The sequence below is a fragment of the Oryctolagus cuniculus genome, chromosome 2 (genome assembly GCF_964237555.1).
Source record: "Oryctolagus cuniculus chromosome 2, mOryCun1.1, whole genome shotgun sequence".
NCBI classification, from domain to species: Eukaryota; Metazoa; Chordata; class Mammalia; order Lagomorpha; family Leporidae; genus Oryctolagus; species Oryctolagus cuniculus.
The window spans coordinates 35,654,813-35,672,941 of NC_091433.1; the positions used below are offsets into that span (position 1 = coordinate 35,654,813).

The window sequence follows — 18,129 nt, forward strand, 5'->3', positions numbered from 1 at the left end:
CTGGCACTGTGATGCATTAGCTTAGTCCTCCACCTGCAGTGCCGGCATCCCATATGGGCACCGGATTCTAGTCCCCGTTGCTCCTCTTCCAGTCCAGCTCTCTGCCGTGGCCCGGGAAAGCAGTGGAGGATGGCCCAAGTGCTTGTTGGGTCCCTGCACCTGCATGGGAGACCAGGAGGAAGCGTATGGCTCCAGGCTTCAGATCAGCGCAGCTTCAGCCATTGTGGCCATTTTGGGGGTGAACCATTGGATGGAAGACCTTTCTCTCTGTCTCTATCACAGTCTGTAACTCTACTTGTCAAATAAATAAATAAGTCTTAAAAATAAAAAGGGGGCTATTTTTTTTATTTGAAAGGCAGGGTTAGAGCTAGAGCTAGAGTGGGCGTGAGAGAGAGAGAGAGAGAGAGGGAGGGAGGGAGAGAGAGGGGGAGAGATAGTGAGAGCGATAGTGAGATAATTCTTCCATCCTCTGGTTCATTCCCCTGATGGCCACAACAGCCAGGACTGGGCCAGGATGAAGCTAGGAACCAGGAGCTTCATCCAGGTCTCCTTTGTTGGTGCAGGGGCCCAAGCATGTGGATCATCCTTTGCTGCTTTCCTAGGCACATTAGCAGGGAGCTGGATTGGAAGTGGAGCAGCTGGGACTTGAACTGGTGCCTGTATAGGAAGCTGTCATTGCAGATGGCAGCTTAACCAGCTGCAGCACAGCTCTGAACCCCAGATTTTTATTTTTTAAAGATTTTATGTATTTATTTATTGAGAAGTAGAGTCTAGATAATATTTTTATGTAAAATGCCATCTTTGAATTGATCTTTAAAAGCTATACAGATCTGTATTCTTTTAAGATGAGACTCTACATAGTTGCTTTTATCTGCCCTTAGTAATCTTTTTAAGCTCACAAACCATATACACTTTGTTTGAATAAATTAAACATGTGTCTTTCTCCAGTGATCTAGAACAGCTTCGAAAAATCAGACGACGAAGTCCCCATGAAGATACCGAATCCTTTACTGTGTACTTGAGATCAGATGTGGAGGCAAAGTAAGAACATAGTCTTGTAGAATAAAAGTACAAACCAAATATAGGATTTATATGAATAAATTTTAGACAGATTCAGACTTTTTCAGATAGAATTGGCTTTTTTTTTTTTTTGAGAGTAGAGTGAAGTTTTATTTAAAAAAGAAGAAGAAAAAGACTCCAAACAAACAGAAGGGCTAGTAGTAAGAAAGACCAAGCCCAAGATAGAATATTTTAAAAACAATGTTTTTGTATTTGCAAATTTGTTTACCTGGAAGTTACCTGTAAACTAAACACATATTGTAATTTATAAGAAAATTTGCTGTTGAATTTACTCATATTTTTAGATTTGATTTAGAAAAGTTGCTCAAGTGCTCTATATTTTTCCAAAAGGGACTTATACTTTATTATAAAATTCTCATATATAGTTCATATGTAGATTTTGAATATGATTATGTTAAAGTCATTGAAAGTGTGCATTGCTGCTGACCACATGTGTATGCACAGATCTTTGGAAGTTTGGGGAAGCCCTGAAGCTCTTGCCAGAGAAAAAAAGCTACGTAAGGAAGCAGAAATAGAATATAGAGAACGTAAGTATATTCAATTTAAAATTTAGTTAATTGAGAAGTGACTCGTAGGTAAGAACTGTGCCTGTGGCAACTATGTACTCTGTGGTGCTTGCACACCTCTCAGCCTTGGCCCTGTTGGTTACAGCAAATACCAGTTCCTGTACTGCGATTCAGTTATTTCACAAAAGACAGGATGCTTTATTTTTTTCCCCGTAGCATTTTTTTTTTAAAGATGAGAGGAAGAGAAGCTACAGGTTGTAGTTTGTATAAGATATATGACTATTAAAACATATGAAAATGATAGAAGGGACAGTAACTGCTTTTTTACAGAAAAGTCTATTAATTCAGCTACCACTTTAACCTAATATGAACCATAAACTTTGCTTGGTGGTTTTGAGTCCTGGCTATTCTACTTCCCAGCCATAGATTTACTCTCCAAATGCCTACAATAGCTGGGGTGGACCAGACTGAAGCCAGGAGTCAGACACTTAATCTGGGTTTCCTGCATGGATACAGGGACCCAGATACTAACCCATCATCTGCTGTTTCTCTGGGTATGCATTAGCAAGAAACTAGAATTGAGGATAAAGCTTGGAACTTGAACCCAAAAACTTCAGTATGGGATGCAGGTTTCCCATGCAGTAGCTTAATCACTGTGCCAAATATCTGTACCTCTTGTGTTTTTAAAAATGAAGAATTTGGGACCAGCTTTGTGGTATAATGGATTAAGCTGTTGCCTTCAATGCTGGCATTCGATATGGGCACTGGTTCAATACCCAGCTGCTCCACTTCTAATCCAGCTCCTTCCTAATGTGTCTGGGAAAGCTGGGGGAGATGGCTCAGGTCCTTGGGCCCCTGCTATCCCTGTGGGAGACCTGGAAGATGCTCCTGGCTCCTGGCTTTGGTCTGTTCCTACCCTGACCATTGTGGCCATTTGGGGTGTGAATCAGCAGATAGAAGATCTCTCTCTCTCTCTGTCTCTCTCCTTTTCCATCTCCCTGTCTCTGTAACTCTGCCTTTCAAATAAATAAAAGAAATTTAAAAAAAAATGAAAAATTTGTTTTCATAATGGGTTTAAATAACTCATTTTTTGTTAAAGATTTATTTATTTTTTTGAAAGTCAGAGTTACACAGAAAGAGGCAGGGAGAAAGAGAGAGGTCTTCCATCCTATGGTTCACTCCCCAGAGCCAGAAGCTTCTTCCAGTTTCCCACACAGGTGCGGGGCCCCAAGGATTTGGGCCATCTTCTACTGCTTTCCCAGGCCATGGCAGAGAGCTGGATCGGAAGTGGAGCAGCTGGGTCTTGAACCAGCACCCATATGGGATGCCAGTGCTTCAGGCCAGGGTGTTAACCCGCCGTGCCATAGCGCTGGCCCCAGTAACTCGTTTTTTGATAACTGATATTGAGAAAAGAATCTTACCAAATTGACTGTACCTCAGTGCAAGTCCAGATACCCCCACCTCCTTTTTTTATTTGATAAAAACTACATATAAGACAATTTACCATCTTAACTATTTTTTAATGTATAGTTCAAAAGTGTTAAGTATATTCACATTGTTGTGAAGTAGATTTTCAGAGCCTTTTTGTCTTGCAAAATTGAATCTATACCCATTAAATAACCACTGACTCTTTTCCCCTCACCTTAACCTCTGGCAACAACCATTTTGCTTTTTTTCTATGAATTTGAGTACTTCAGATAACTCCTAAGAAGAATCATCCATTATTTCACTGGATTATTTCACTTAGCAAATTATCTGCAAGATTATTGCATCTTGTAGCATGTGAGATAATTTCTTTCCTTTTTAAGGCCAGATAATATTCCATTGTTTGTATCTTCCACGTTTTCTTTATTCATTTATCCATCAGTGGATGTTTGGGTTGTTTCTCCTCTTGACTATCGTAATAGTGCTACTGTGAGCAAAGTGTGCAAATAACTCTTCAAGGCCCTATTTTCTATTCTTTTGGATACATGTGATTACTAGATTATATGGTAATTCCATTTTTAATGTTTTAAAGTATCTCCATCTTGTTTTGTATATTTTGTAAAATGATTGCACCATTTTATGTTCCTATAAACAATACACAAGGGTTCTTCACATCCTTGCCAACACTTGTTCTTTTTTGTTTTTAATGATTTGTTTATTTGAAAGATAGAGTTACAGAGAGGTAGAGGCAGAGAGAGAGAGGAGATGTCTTCCATCCACTGGGTTCACTCCCCAGATGGCTGCAATGGCCAGAGCTGTGCTGATTCAAAGCCAGGAGCCAGAAGCTTCTCCTGGGTCTCCCACACAGGTGCAGGGGCCCAAGGACTTGGACCATCTTCTGCTGCTTTCCCAGGCCATAGCAGATAGCTGGATCGGAAGTGGAATAGCCAGGACTTGAACCAGTGAAATATGGGAAACTGGCACTGCAAGCAACAGCTTTACCTGCTACACCACTGCATCCCCCCCCCCCCTTTTTTTTTTTGACAGGCAGAGTGGACAGTGAGAGAGAGACAGAGAGAAAGGTCTTCCTTCCGTTGGTTCACCCTCCAATGGCCGCTATGGAAGCCAGGAGCCAGGTATTTCCTCCTGGTCTCCCATGGGGTGCAGGGCCCAAGCACCTGGGCCATCCTCCACTGCACTCCCTGGCCATAGCAGAGAGCTGGCCTGGAAGAGGGGCAACCGGGACAGAATCCGGCGCCCCAACCGGGACTAGAACCCGGTGTGCCGGCGCCGCAAGGTGGAGGATTAGCCTATTGAGCCACGGCGCCGGCCTTCCCCCCCCCCCCTTTTCTTAGTAGTAGCCACCCTAATGGTGTGAGGTAATACCTCATTGTGGTTTTTATTTGTATTTTTTGACAGTTATGATGTTAGGCATCTTTTCATGTGTTTCCTATTTGCATATCTTTGGAGAAATGTCTATTGAAATCCCTTGCCCATTCTTTAATGGGGTTGCAAGTCTATATTTCCTATAATTTGATATGATTGCTGGGAGCTAGCAGAGCATATTTAACTTGGTGTTTTAGGGCTGGGGCTGTGGCGTAGCGGGTAAAGCCGCCACCTGCAGTGCTGGCATCCCATATGGGTGCCAGTTCAAGTTTGGCTGCTCTACTTCCTATCCAGCTCTCTGCTATGGCCTGGGAAATCAATAGAAGATGGCCCAAGCCCTTGGGTCCCTGCACCCACGTGGGAGACCCGGAAGAAGCTCCAGGCTCCTGGCTTCGGATAGGCACAGCTCCGGCCATTGCGGCCAATTGGAGAGTGAACCAGTGGAATGGAAGACCTCTGTCTCTCTGCCTCTCCTCTCTGTGTAACTCTGACTTTCAAGTAAAATAAATAAATATTTGTTAAAAAATTAACATAGTATTTAAGAGAATAACTGTGTTAGTCTAAACTGTGACTAGTTAAGAATATGTATTAACTAAATTAATTTTGTAATTCTTATAGGGCTATTTAGAAACCAAAAAATATTAAGAGAATATCGAGATTTCTTGGGAAATACCAAGGTAAAGAAATCTTTATAATAAGTGTGTATGAATTTGACTACTGTAGAACCCTCATATATTAGTAAAATCTTGATATTAATCTATTATGAATTCTAGCATGTCTGTGATCTTAATTCGATTTTCTTGAGCACACTGGAATTTACTGAATTATAGTCTATTCATTTCTGATTTTCTTCAAATTTTAAAAATGGGAGTAAATTTTCTTTAAATTGTAACCATGTATGAACCTTAAGCATGTAGCCATAGATGAAGAAGACTTTATTTTCTAAAGTTTTAGTAGGATTTCTCGCTCATGTATACCCTGAATTTTCTTTTTACTCTCTATTGCTACTTCTAACTCTGATTTAATATTCATGCTGCCAACTCTCTGCTTGTACCAATAAACTTTACACAGTTGTTTGAATTGTCTTTTCTTTATTATGTGATTGTACAAAATGAATAGACACTCAATATTGTTTGCTTTACTGAATTTACATAGTATACTCACTCTCCCACTATTTGAAATGTTACTGTAACATTATCCTCTCTCTTACCAAATTCTTAGAGCCTCACTATTCACTCCTTGGCTGTTGACATTGCTTCATACTCCATGCAAAAAATATATGTAAAGTAATTTGTAAAAATAACATCATCTTTCATCATCAAACTTATTAACTTATTCACATGTATACCAGAATGCTCTGCTTTTCTTGTTACTAGAAGGAAGTTAATATCAGGACACATATAGAAAGTTTATCCTTATCATCTCACAACCTTTTCTCTCCTGATCTTTGTCTGGTTGGGCATTCATGATCACCACTCCACTGAAATGGCTCACCAGCACTTCCAACATGCTAAGCAAGCTATGTAGAGTTGCCTTTCCATCCATTTAAACTTGACTAGAAGGGCTCTTCTATTAAGAAGTTAATCCCGGCCGGTGCTGCGGCTCACTAGGCTAATCCTCCACCTGCGGCACCAGCACCTCGGGTTCTAGTCCCGGTTGGGGTACCGGTTCTTTCCCAGTTGCTGCTCTTCCAGTCCAGCTCTCTGCTGTGGCCCGGGAAGGCAGTGGAGGATGGCCCAAGTGCTTGGGCCCTGCACCCTCATGGGAGACCGGGAAGAAGCACCTGGCTCCTGGCTTCCGATCAGCGTGGCAGCCTTTTGGGGGGTGAACCAATGGAAGGAAGACCTTTCTCTCTGTCTCTCTTCTAACTGTGCCTGTCCAAAAAAAAAAAAAAGAAGTTAATCCCAAAGTGAATGTTTGGGCTAGCAGTTAAGACACCCCATCCCACATCGATAGACCTAGATTTGATACTTGTCTCCAGCACTTGACAATACATACCCTGGGAGGCAGTGCTGTCTTATGCACTTTGCCTAGGTACAGAACCATGGGAGAACAGACTAGAGAATGAATACCAAATCCTAAAATAGAGATCTAAGGATTCTTTCTTTTTTATTTTTTTTTTAACTTTTATTTAGTAAATATAAATTTCCAAAGGATTCTCTCTTAAACCTACTGTTTACCTACCTCATTAAACTTAGCCTATTAAGACCAGTAGAAGGAGAGGAAATCTTTGTGTAAGAGGCAGCAGTATGGAGGTGAAGGCTGAATCCTCTTCATGGAAATTAGAGAAGGTAGAAAGAAGTATTCAAGGGCCCACCACCTTGTGTTCCTCCTTCTTGGAACACCTTGTTCTCAGGGGGTGTGAGATAATCTTTTCTAGTTTTGAAACAAAACTCTTTGTTAATTCCTCCTCCTCTCTCTCCTTTGCAGAGGGCTCTCCTTTATTCAACCTCCAAGTATTAGAAATTAGTTACGGACCCTTTCTGTACTTCAAATCCATTAGCAAGTCTCATTGGTATTTTCTGTAAATAGATTCCTAGTGTGACTGCTTCTCTCCATGTACCTTATTGAAACCTTAGTCTAATCAGCTTCTATCTAGTGTACCCTTCTAACTGATCTCTCCACCTTTTGCTTTTTGTCTACATTGTAAACTGTACCTTTCAAAAACATAAATCAATCAGATGATGTCAGGTTTCTAATTAAAATCATCCAGTGCTTCTTTCTGACATTAGAATAAAATTCAAACTTCCTGGTATAGTCTACAAACTCTTGTAGGATATGGCTTCTTTCTACTTCTCTGTCCTCAGTTCCTTCCATTTTCCTTGCTCTCTATGCCTTAGCTTCAGGCTTGTCTTTGTCTTTTGTCCACACCAAGCTTCACTTGGTACATGCTCTGCCTTAAACATTATTCCACACTCTTTTCTGTTTGCTTCCTTCTCATGATTAATCTCCCTGATTCTTCTGACTAAAATAAAAGTAACTCCTACCACGTCCTCTGTTCTCCACCACATTAGTGTCTCTCTTAGTGCTGTTTTATTTCCTTTATTGTTTATGGATGTATTCTTTGTCTTGTACTGGAGGGTAAAAACTATGCAGGTGGGGACCCTATCTTGTTTACTGTTGTCCCCGCCCCAGCATCTAAAACAGTACCAGAAGGCTATATAGTACTTGTATTTTAAGTATTTCCTGAACAAAAGATGAAAAAATACTTTAATAGAAATGTAGGATGCAGTAGTAAATTTGTTGCATGGTGAGTATTTCTGTGTGGATGATCAAAAAATGCTGACATTTAGCCAGATATGAAAGAAGATTGATAAAAATTGGGCAGATTTTGGTGGAAGGTAGTAGCATTCCAGGGAGAGGAAAGAAAATCCATAAAGAAGTAGATATTCAAGAAACAACAAAAGAAAATTTAACTCGAGAAAAATATTTTCCCTGAATATGTTTCTCTGGTTGTTTTATTACCTTTGTTTTGATCACTTCTGCCAAACAAATGCATTATTTTTGTGTTTGGTTATTCATCTGCAGAGAGCAGTCAGGAGTTAAATAGAACAGCAAACTTGTTGGCTTTGGTTGTTCCTTTTTAAAAAGTGAATATGTTGCTCAAGAAATGAAAAAATTTTTGAGTATATAGATTTTGTTCGGTTCAATATGTTTTTATCATTTTATTAAAATGGTTTCTTAGGTAGCAGACTTGGATCCTTTTTAAAAGTATCAAGGTTGGCCAGCGCTGCAGCTCAATAAGCTAATCCTCCGCCTGCAGTGCTGGCACACCGGGTTCTAGTCCCGGTCGGGGCACCGGATTCTGTCCCGGTTGCCCCTCTTCCAGGCCAGTTCTGTGCTGTGGCCAGGGAGTGCAGTGGAGGATGGCCAAGTCCTTGGACCCTGCACCCCATGGGAGACCAGGATAAGCACCTGGTTCCTGCCTTTGGATCAGTGCGGTGCACCGGCCACAGCATGCTGGCCATGGCGGCCATTGGAGGGTGAACCAAGGGCAAAGGAAGACCTTTCTCTCTGTCTCTCTCTCTCACTATCCACTCTACCTGTAAAAAAAAAAAAAAAAAAGTATCAAGGTCATGAATTACAAGGTAACAAAATAAGGTCTGGAAAATGATCCAAATGTGTTTTCAATTTCCATCTTCACACTTTTTAAAAGAAAATTTTGGAGAAAAATATTTCACTCAGTGAAATATTAGTTGTTCTGAGGTTTTGACAGAGGAGGAATTTTCGGGTTTGTCAGGGCTCCTGTTGTGGTGCTTTTCTGGGAAATTTTGGAAGATTCTTTTTTTGTTGTTTTTTACAGCCACGCTCTGGAACAGCATCAGTGTTCTTTAAGGGACCAGGAAAAGTGGTGATGGTTGCCATTTGCATGTAAGTACTGAAAAACAAGCCCTTTAAATGGCAGTGTGTTCTTTTTAATGTGTATATTCTTTGAATATGTAAGTTCATTACTTGGTAGCTGGCTCAGAGTTAGAAGTTTATATTGTTTTACAAGGAAGTTGAAAAAGTCTTCATTAGTTTTAATAAAAGGGGTGGGAGAGAAGTATGAGTCCATATAGACACCCGTGCTTGTGCTCTGTGTATTTTTAATGTAGTTTGGATCTAAGAATATTTGCTACCAGGGGCAGGTGTTCTGGCACAATGGGTTAGACCACCGCCTGGAGCATCAGAAAGCTGTTCTGAGTCCCTGTGACTCCATTTCCTGTCTAGCTTCCTACTAATGTGTCTGGGGAGGCAGTGGATAATAACTCAAGTACTTGAGTTCCTGCCACCCAGAAGAGAGACCTGGATAGAGTTCCTGGCTCCTGGTTTTGGCCTGGTCCAGTCTTGCCTGTTGAATGAACCAGTATTTGAAAGAGTGCTCTCGCTCTCACTCTCTCTCTCTCTTTTTTTCCAAAAAAAGTTTTTAAGATTTTATTTTTTTAAAAATTTTATTTGAAAGAGTAACAGAGAGAGAGCGCGCGCGAGAGAGATCTTCCATCTGCTGGTTCACTCCCCAAATGGCTGAAGCCAGGAGCCTGGAGAGTCTTCTGGTTCTCTCACATGGGTGCAGGGGTCCAAGCACTTGGGCCATCTTTTGCTGCATTCCTAAGGCATTAGCAGGGAGCTAGATCAGAAGTTACTTTGACCAAGGTTGTTTTTCAAGTAACTAAAACAGCTTGAGTTATAGCTACTGAAGAATATTTTTGTGCTTATTTTTCTCCCACTTACCCTGGAAGAACATAGTTGATATTGTACCTCTTTCATTTTCTTTCTGTTTTCTTGATTCCTATTGTTTTGTCTGTTATTTGTTTTGCTGATTAATATATTTTAAAATACAAGAAGGTATATATAGTTCAGGTATTTAGCTAGTGGTTAAGACACTGATTATGGTATCCACATCCCAGTTAGACCTGGGTCCAATTCCTGGCTCTGGCTCCTGGTTCCAGCTTCCTACTAATGCAGACCCTGGGAGGCAGCAGTGATGACTTACATAATTGGGTTTCTCACCCATATGGGAGACTGGATTGCATTCTGGCTTCCTGTGCCTGCCTCAGCTGCTGTATTTGGGGAATGAACCAGCAGGTTGGAGCTTTGTCTCTGCCTCTCAAATAAGTAAAAATTTTAAGAAAACAGTATCTAAAAATGTGTCAGATACTGTGTTAGGATCTGGAAATATAAAATTCGATACATAATTCTTTAAGGATTAAAGGGTTACTAAGCTAGAGGAACGCACTTACAATAATGCAGACAAGGGAAGGATGATGATATATTAATTAGGATTGTGGTGGTACACTTGGAGAGACATGGACATGTTCCAGAAGTGTTTAGAAGGTATGGAAAAAGGTGGGCCCAGGTTTCTGACTTGGACAATTGGAAAGTTATTGTACCATTTAGTGAGAGAAGCATTGTAGAGAGGGAGCAGAGAAAATGATGAGTTCATGTTTGAGTTTGAGGTGTCTGTAGGCTCCCTGGTAGAGATGGCCATAAGGATTAGTTCTTTTGCCAGGAAAACAGAGGTAGTCATTACAGTTTCCCTTACCAGAGGAATATAAATAAACTGCTTAGCATGGTACCTGGTAGTAATATCTATTTAATAAGTCGATGTGTATTATTAACATATATCGATCTGAAACTCAGGAGGGTGACCTAAGATAGAGATTTAGTGTCAAGAATTATTAGTATATAGATGATAATTAAAGTCATTGAACAGTTAAGATCACTTAGGGAATGTGTATATACTATGAGAAAGAAAAAGCCTTTAGGAAAAAAGAAAATAGCCACAAACACCCTGCTAAATGTAAGGACTGAGTAGAGGAAAAAAGTCCTGCAGAGGAGACAGGAGGAAAGCCACGAAGCCAAGGAAAGACGGGTTTGAAGGGAAAAAATGCAAATGCTTCTGAGAGGTTAAGGAAAATGCTTCATTGTTTCCAGGAATTTAAGTGCAAGGAATGGTTGATAGTATTGGTAAGAACAATCTAAGAGGGTATTTGAAAGGGGGAAACATGAATTGAAGTCATCATACAGTGAGGAAGACTGAAACAGCAAGAATAGATATATTTTTCAAGACTGTCTGAAGTAGAGAGGCAGGGACAAGGGTAGTTGGAAGCAGTTGGAGATGTATAGATTCCCTGTGATAGGAGTCGTAGTAAAACATGGTAGTGACTAGTACAGTGCCTATGATAAATCGTCATTACTGTTGAAATCTGAGCAGCGAGCTCGCCCAGAGCCAACCATGTTTACTTCAGCATCTAGGTCTTCTAGGATGACCTGAGACTGCTTGCTCAGACTTTTGCCTTCACCCTGGCATCCGTCTGTGTGAGTAATAGACCCTCACTGAAGTCTCGCCTGTGACATTGTCCTGCTGCACAGTGTCAAGTGCAGATCCTCTCTTCCACCTAAAGTACAGAATTTCTCTTTTTAATTTTATTATGTCCAAATACAGAGCACCCTGTTTCCTCATTAGTTCTCAAATTGTACTTATGTAGTTTGCTTACATAAAGCATGCCTCTTCGTTTGAGTTCTTAATGGCACCATAATCTTTGTACTTTGCACTTTTGTTGCCTAAATTCAAGGTCTTTAAAGGTTAAGGATTCTTCTTAAATTACTTTCAACAGAATGTAGTATATAAGTCAATTAAATAATCTTTTAGTAGAAATTTTTAATCCAAACCTATGCTTAATTATTTTCTTTTTCTCTCCTAGAAATGGATTAAACTGCTTCTTTAAGTTTCTTGCCTGGATTTATACGGGGTCAGCAAGTATGTTCTCAGAAGCTATACATTCATTATCTGATACTTGTAATCAGGTGAGGATAAAAGTATTTTTTCTAAATTTTTTTAAAGATTTATTTATTTATTTGAAGGGCAGAGTTACAGAGAGACAGAGGCAGAGAGAGAGAGAGAAAGAAAAAGAGAGAGAGAAAGGTTTTCCATCCACTGGTTCACTCCCCAAATGGCCACAATGCCTGGAACTGAGCTGATCCGAAGCCAGGAGTCAGGAGCTTCTTCTTGGTCTCCCATGTGGGTGCAGGGGCCCAAGGACTTGGACCATCTTCAGCTGCTTTCCCAGGCCGTAGCAGAGAGCTGGGTCGGAAGTGGAGCAGCTGGGATTCAAACTGGCGCCCATATGGAATGCTGGCACTGCAGGCGGCAGCTTTACCTGCTACAACACAGCACCGAGTTAAATAATTTTTAAACAGTTTTCTCTTAGGCTTTAGTCTAAAAGCTGATCTGCTTAAAAACAGTGATTGTTGTAGTTAGCTTGTCGAAAAGAATTGAACTTTACTTTTGAATGATAAAGTACTTTTAAGTATGATCAGATATTTTAAAGTAGGATATTAATCTTTAGAACTTCCTATGATGGGATGGGCAGTATATGCTTACTTTTTTTTCCTTTTTCTTTTTTTTTTTTTTTTGACAGAGTTAGACAGTGAGAGAGAGAGAGAGAGAGAGAGAGAGAGAAAGGTCTTCCTTTCCGTTGGTTCACCCCCCAAATGGCCACTACAGCTGGCGCGCTGCGGCTGGCGTGCTGCAGCCGGCGCTGGGCCAATCCGAAGCCAGGAGCCAGGTGCTTTTCCTGGTCTCCCATGGGGTGCAGGGCCCAAGCACCTGGGCCATCCTCTACTGCACTCCTGGGCCACAGCAGAGAGCTGGCCTGGAAGAGGGGTAACCTGGACAGAAACCGGCGCCCCAACCGGGACTAGAACCCGGTGTGCCGTTGCCGCAGGTGGAGGATTAGCCTATTGAGCCGCGGCGCCGGCCTTGGAACAGATTTTTTATACGGGAAATTTATTTGTTTATTTGAAAGGCAGAGTAATGGGGGGGAGGGGGTGGGAAAAGAGGGGGAGAGAGAGAGATCTTCCATTTGCTGGTTCACTCCCCAAATGGCCACAACTGCCAGAGCTGGCCTATCTGAAGCCAGGAGCCAGGAGCTTCTTCCGGGTCTCCCACATGGGTGCAGGGGCCCAAGAACTTGGGCCATCTTCCACTGTTTTCCCAGATGCATTAGTAGGGAGCTGGATCGGGAGTAGCCAGCGCTTGAACTGGTACCCATATGGGATGCCAGCGCTGCAGACAGTGGCTTTACCTGCTGTGCCACACCGCTGGCCCCAAGACTTTTAAATTGAGTAGAAATTTTGTCTTTAATATAACTTATTAATGATTACAAGAACAAGTAAATTTAATTTTTTGAATAAAGATATAAAATATTCATGTGATTAATGAAAATACTTCCATATTAAATTAGTAGTTTGAATTACTTTCCTTGAATTTGCAAATGAACTGAAATTTTTAAAAAATTAAAATACCTTTTAAATCCTCTTAGTCCCCAGTTGTGAATTCTAGAAACCTAAGCCTTCTTAAAGACTACAATACAAATTTGTACTTGGGTATCCTTTCCCAGTTTGAAGAGGTAGTGTATTAAAGGAATACTTTTTCGTGTTTACTTATTTATACTCCTGTTGTGTAGGAACAGGTTTAGAAGAACTTACAGTGAAAGACACAGATTAGGGTATTTAAGACAGCATTAAAATGATCAGGAACAAGAACAGTATTAACTAAAAATTAAACCTGGAAACTTATTTAACTCATTGGCAAATGGATTAAGACCCTCTGTAAAAGTAAGGAAAGAAGACAAATATTTGCCATTAGTACTAACAACCTTTCTCTGGAGTTGAATTTTTATATTAAATAACTTAGCAACAACTGTCTATATGATAATTTAGCAGTTGTCATATGGGGTGGGAGGAGAGGGGCTAGGGCGAGATATATAACACATAAGCTTGTTTTCCTGAAAGCTTATCTGAACATAGGAAAATGGAAATGCAGAAATATTTGGACATATGGGCAAGGAGATACACATACAGCTATTAATTTCTACGTTAGCTGTTATGTAAAACACTGAAGATAATTTTAAAGGTCTGTACCTTGAAATACTATTCAGGAATGTAAATGAATTTGATGGGTAACTAAACTGATGTGGAATAATAACCATGATAAATAAGGTACAAAAATCAAGTTGCAGAATATTATGTGTAGAACTTCTATTTTCAGCCGTGATGGCATAAGAGGGACTGAATTTAGTCTTTTGCTGGAAAACTAAACAAAATATATGAAACAATAGTTTTCCTTTTTTTTAAAGATTTATTTTATTTATTTGAAAGAGTTACACAGAGAGGTAGAGACAGAGAGAGAGTTCTTCCATCTGCTGATTCACTCCCCAGATGGCTGCAATGGCCTGAGCTGCGCCGATCTGAAGCCACGAGCCAGGAACCAGGAGCTTCTTCCGGGTCTCCCATGCAGGTGCAGGGGCCCAAGCACTTGGGCCATCCTCCACTGCTTCCCCAGGCCATAGCAGAGAGCTGGATCAAAAGAGGAACAGCTGGGACTTGAACCTGTGCCCATATGGGATGCCGGCGCTTCAGGCCAGGGCGTTAACCTGGTGCACCACAGCGCCGGCCCCAAAACAATAGTTTTCTAACATCAGACAGTGGCAGCATAAGACTATGGGGACTGAGAGATAGGAGTAACTATTTGAACTCTGATCTCACTGACTTCTGATCTGGAAGCACATTCTGGATTGTGGAGCAGAGTGGGAGCTGATTGAGTTGAGAAGACAAGTCAGAGTTCAGGAAGTCTTAACGGGCTAGATATTACAAGGCAGAGATCTATAGAAGAAGGAGCATGACAGACAGCAACTGTAGCTGTCTAGGTAGGAGTTTCCTTGCGTTGAGTCTTTGTTGAATGTTAAGTTACAGACTTATGGGCTGTGGTTATGAGTCGGAGCCAAGAACTTCCAGGGAGCAGTAAGCTCAATAATTCTGAGAATCACAGCAGGCTGGATACATTCAAGTGGACACTGACTAAATCTTCATTGGTAAACTCATATGTTAGGTAAAGACCACTCCAACTCTGCTTCTCTCCTCGGAGGCATAAACATAGTGAGATTGGTGCTCTTGTACACCTTGGCCTGTGCTTTTGTTGTTCTGTACTGTACATCCTGTTCCTAACTGGCTTTTCTTCCCCCTTCTACTTCATGGTTTGTCTAAGAAGTTTTCCACGTCAGTGTAGAAAGCCCTATCCCAACCCTATTTTTCTAAGCTGCTATAGAACTAAATTATGGTTTATCATTTTTTTGAGATTCCCCAGTGAGGTATTTTCAGATTACCTTCATGTTTTTGATCTTTATATACAATGATGTTTTGAACTTTGGATTCATCTTTATTTTTTAAGGTAAATATTAGAAATTAAAATAGCTGGGCCATTGGACAGGTTTGTGAGGTTATGCTACATGGAAAATGGAATTAAAATGTTTATTGTAGTTCAAAAACTATTGAAGCCATCAGTTTCTAAATATTAGCATTTTCCATGAACTTTTTGTACATGCCTCCCGGGTCTTTACCCATTGTCAGCTTGTGCTCTCCAGGTTGTTTTACTCTGTTGTACTCTTCATCTTGCTAATGGTTTACCTTTTTCTTCTCCATAGGGTTTACTAGCATTGGGCATCAGTAAGTCAGTACAGACACCAGATCCTTCACACCCGTAAGGACACTGCCTTTATTTTGTTTTCATTTGTTTTGGACATTTAAATGAAAGCAAATGTATTTTGGGAATTTCCTGCAAGTTTTGTGCTTGCAGTTTGGTAAAGATGTGATCATTTCTTCCACTGTCGAATCTAAAATGTGTCAAAGCAAATTCAAGGTATAATTTGGAAAAGGAATTTAAATTATTTTTATGCTTTGTAACATAGGACGGAGTCTTTGTCTTCTCCAATTTTGGTAATTAATAATAAAGCACATATTTTGATCTTTGAATTCTATTTTATTTTGGCACAAGGAAATATATTTCCTGATTTAGACCAATAGCTACTCAGTCTAAAGTTTTAGTGATAATGTCTATTAAATATGCACTTATTTTAATCTTACTGTTGTGATTTAGAAATAGTATTCTGGTATTACCTCAAAATTATTTATTTTTAAGATGAGTATTATTTTTAGAATTTTTTAAAATTTATTTCAAATATTTGATATTTTTTCTGTTGCATCTACTAAACCATGCAAAATATTTGAATTTCACAGGCATCATTTTTTTGACTGGCTTCAGTAATAGATTTCATGAATCTTTAATTTTTTTAAAGAGCAGAGTGACAGAAACACACATACACACGCACAGAGTGAGAGAGAGGGTGATCATCCATCTGCTAGCTTTTTCCCCAAATGGCTACAACAGCTAGGGTTGAGCCTGGCTGAAGCCGGAGCCAGGAACTCCAGCTGGGTTGCCTACATGGGTTGCAGGAACTCAAGATCTTGAGGCATTATCTGCTGCTTCCCAGGCATGTTAGAAGGGAGCTGGATCAGAAGCAGAGCAGTTGGGACTTGTACCGGCAGTCCGTGGGATGTGGGCACAGCATCTGTCCCAAATTTGATGAATCTTAAGGCAAAAATGCACCTTTATTTTTTATAAAGAAGTCTATCTTGAGCTCTACACATGCCTTTCTCTACTTGAACGCAAGGTACTGCTGTTTTCTTATAAATAGTGGTATACCCTGAATACTCTTTAACTGTCAGTAAGTTAGTATAGAGCACAGCTCGTTCTCTAGTCTTTTTTTTTTAAGATTTCTTTTATTATTTATATGAATTACAGAGAGAGGTAGAGACAGAGAGAGAGGTCTTCCATCTGCTGGTTCACTCCTCAGTTGGCCACAAAGGCCAGAGCTGCACCAATCTGAAGCTAGGAGCCAGGAGTTTCTTCCAGGTCTCCCACGTGGGTGCAGGGGCCCAAAGACTTGGGCCATCTTGTACTGCTTTTATATACCAGTGATTTGAAAGCAGAGTAAAATTCTTAAAATTCATTTTTGAAGATTTCTTCTCAAGGTATTTTCAGTAATCTACTTTAGTGCTGCCCAATAGAATTTTCTGTCCTGATGGACATCTTTTATTTATTTATTTATTTTTTGACAGGCAGAGTGGACAGTGAGAGAGAGACAGAGAGACAGAGAGAAAGGTCTTCCTTTGCCGTTGGTTCACCCTCCAATGGCTGCCACAGCTGGCGCACTGTGGCCGGCGCACCGTGCTAATCCGAAGCCAGGAGCTAGGTACTTATCCTGGTCTCCCATGGGGTGCAGGGCCCAAGCACTTGGGCCATCCTCCACTGCACTCCCAGGCCACAGCAGAGAGCTGGTGTGGAAGAGGGGCAATCGGGACAGAATCCGGCGCCCCGACCAGGACTAGAACCCGGTGTGCCGGCGCCGCAAGGCAGAGGATTAGCCTAGTGAGCCGCGGCGCCGGCATTTTTTTTTTTTAACTTTTATTTAATAAATATAAAATTCCAAAGTACAACTTATGGATTACAATGGCTCCCTCCCCCCCCATAACTTCCCTCCCATCTCCTGCTCCCTCTCCCATGATGGACATATTTTTTAAAAAAATTTTCTCAGCCGGCACCATGGCTCACTAGACTAATCCTCCGCCTGTGGCGCCGGCACTCCAGGTTCTAGTCCCAGTTGGGGCACCGGTTCTATTCTGGTTGGTCCTCTTCCAGTCCAGCTCTCTGTTGTGGCCCGGGAAGGCAGTAGAGGATGGTTCAAGTGCTTGGGCTCCTACACCCTCGTGGGAGACTAGGAGAAAACACCTGGCTCCTGGCTTCGGATTGGTGCAGCGTGCCAGCCATAGCAGCCATTTGGGGGGTAGGGGTGAATCAACGGAAGGAAGACCTTTCTCTCTGTCTCTCTCTCACTGTCTAACTCTGCCTGTCAAAGCAATTTTTTTTTCTTTTTTGTCTTTTAGTTATTTGAGATACATAGAGCAGGAGAGCAAGAGAGAGAGAAGAAAAAGAGGGAGCACATGCAAGAGCAGAGAGAGAGAGAGAGAGATAGAGAACCAGCCTTCATGTCTGCCTCTTCATTCCCTAAATGCCCACAATGACTGAGGATAGGCTGGGGCTGAAGCAGTCCAAGTCTCCCATGTGGGGGATAGGAACTCAATTACTTGAGCTATTACTGTGGCTTCCCAGGGTCTACAGTGGCAGAAATCTGGTATCAGGAGCTGGGAATTTTCAAAAACAGCTTTTAAATCTGAAGGCATCTAAAATGAAACTAATGCCATTTAATTTAGATCTTAATTTTCTTTAAGTTAAATTCATATCCTATACTACTTTGGAGGTAAACTGTAGAGGAAAGTAATTTTTTCTTAATAAAACAGGGAAAAATTGTCACATCTGTAAACTGAGAATTCCCTATGGTAAGATTACATCTTT

The 18,129-nt window shown here is 41.0% G+C and overlaps 1 protein-coding gene across 1 annotated transcript in view; it reads left to right on the forward strand.

Annotated features, from left to right (window-relative positions):
- SLC30A9 (solute carrier family 30 member 9) overlaps positions 1–18,129 on the forward strand; it is a 75,808-nt gene that overhangs the window by 29,985 nt on the left and 27,694 nt on the right. Inside the window, exons 5-10 of the mRNA XM_002709279.5 lie at positions 949–1,041; positions 1,525–1,607; positions 5,016–5,074; positions 8,701–8,768; positions 11,582–11,684; positions 15,362–15,417. Of these exons, the coding sequence (XP_002709325.3) occupies positions 949–1,041; positions 1,525–1,607; positions 5,016–5,074; positions 8,701–8,768; positions 11,582–11,684; positions 15,362–15,417 (462 nt within the window). The remainder of the gene's footprint in view (positions 1–948; positions 1,042–1,524; positions 1,608–5,015; positions 5,075–8,700; positions 8,769–11,581; positions 11,685–15,361; positions 15,418–18,129) is intronic.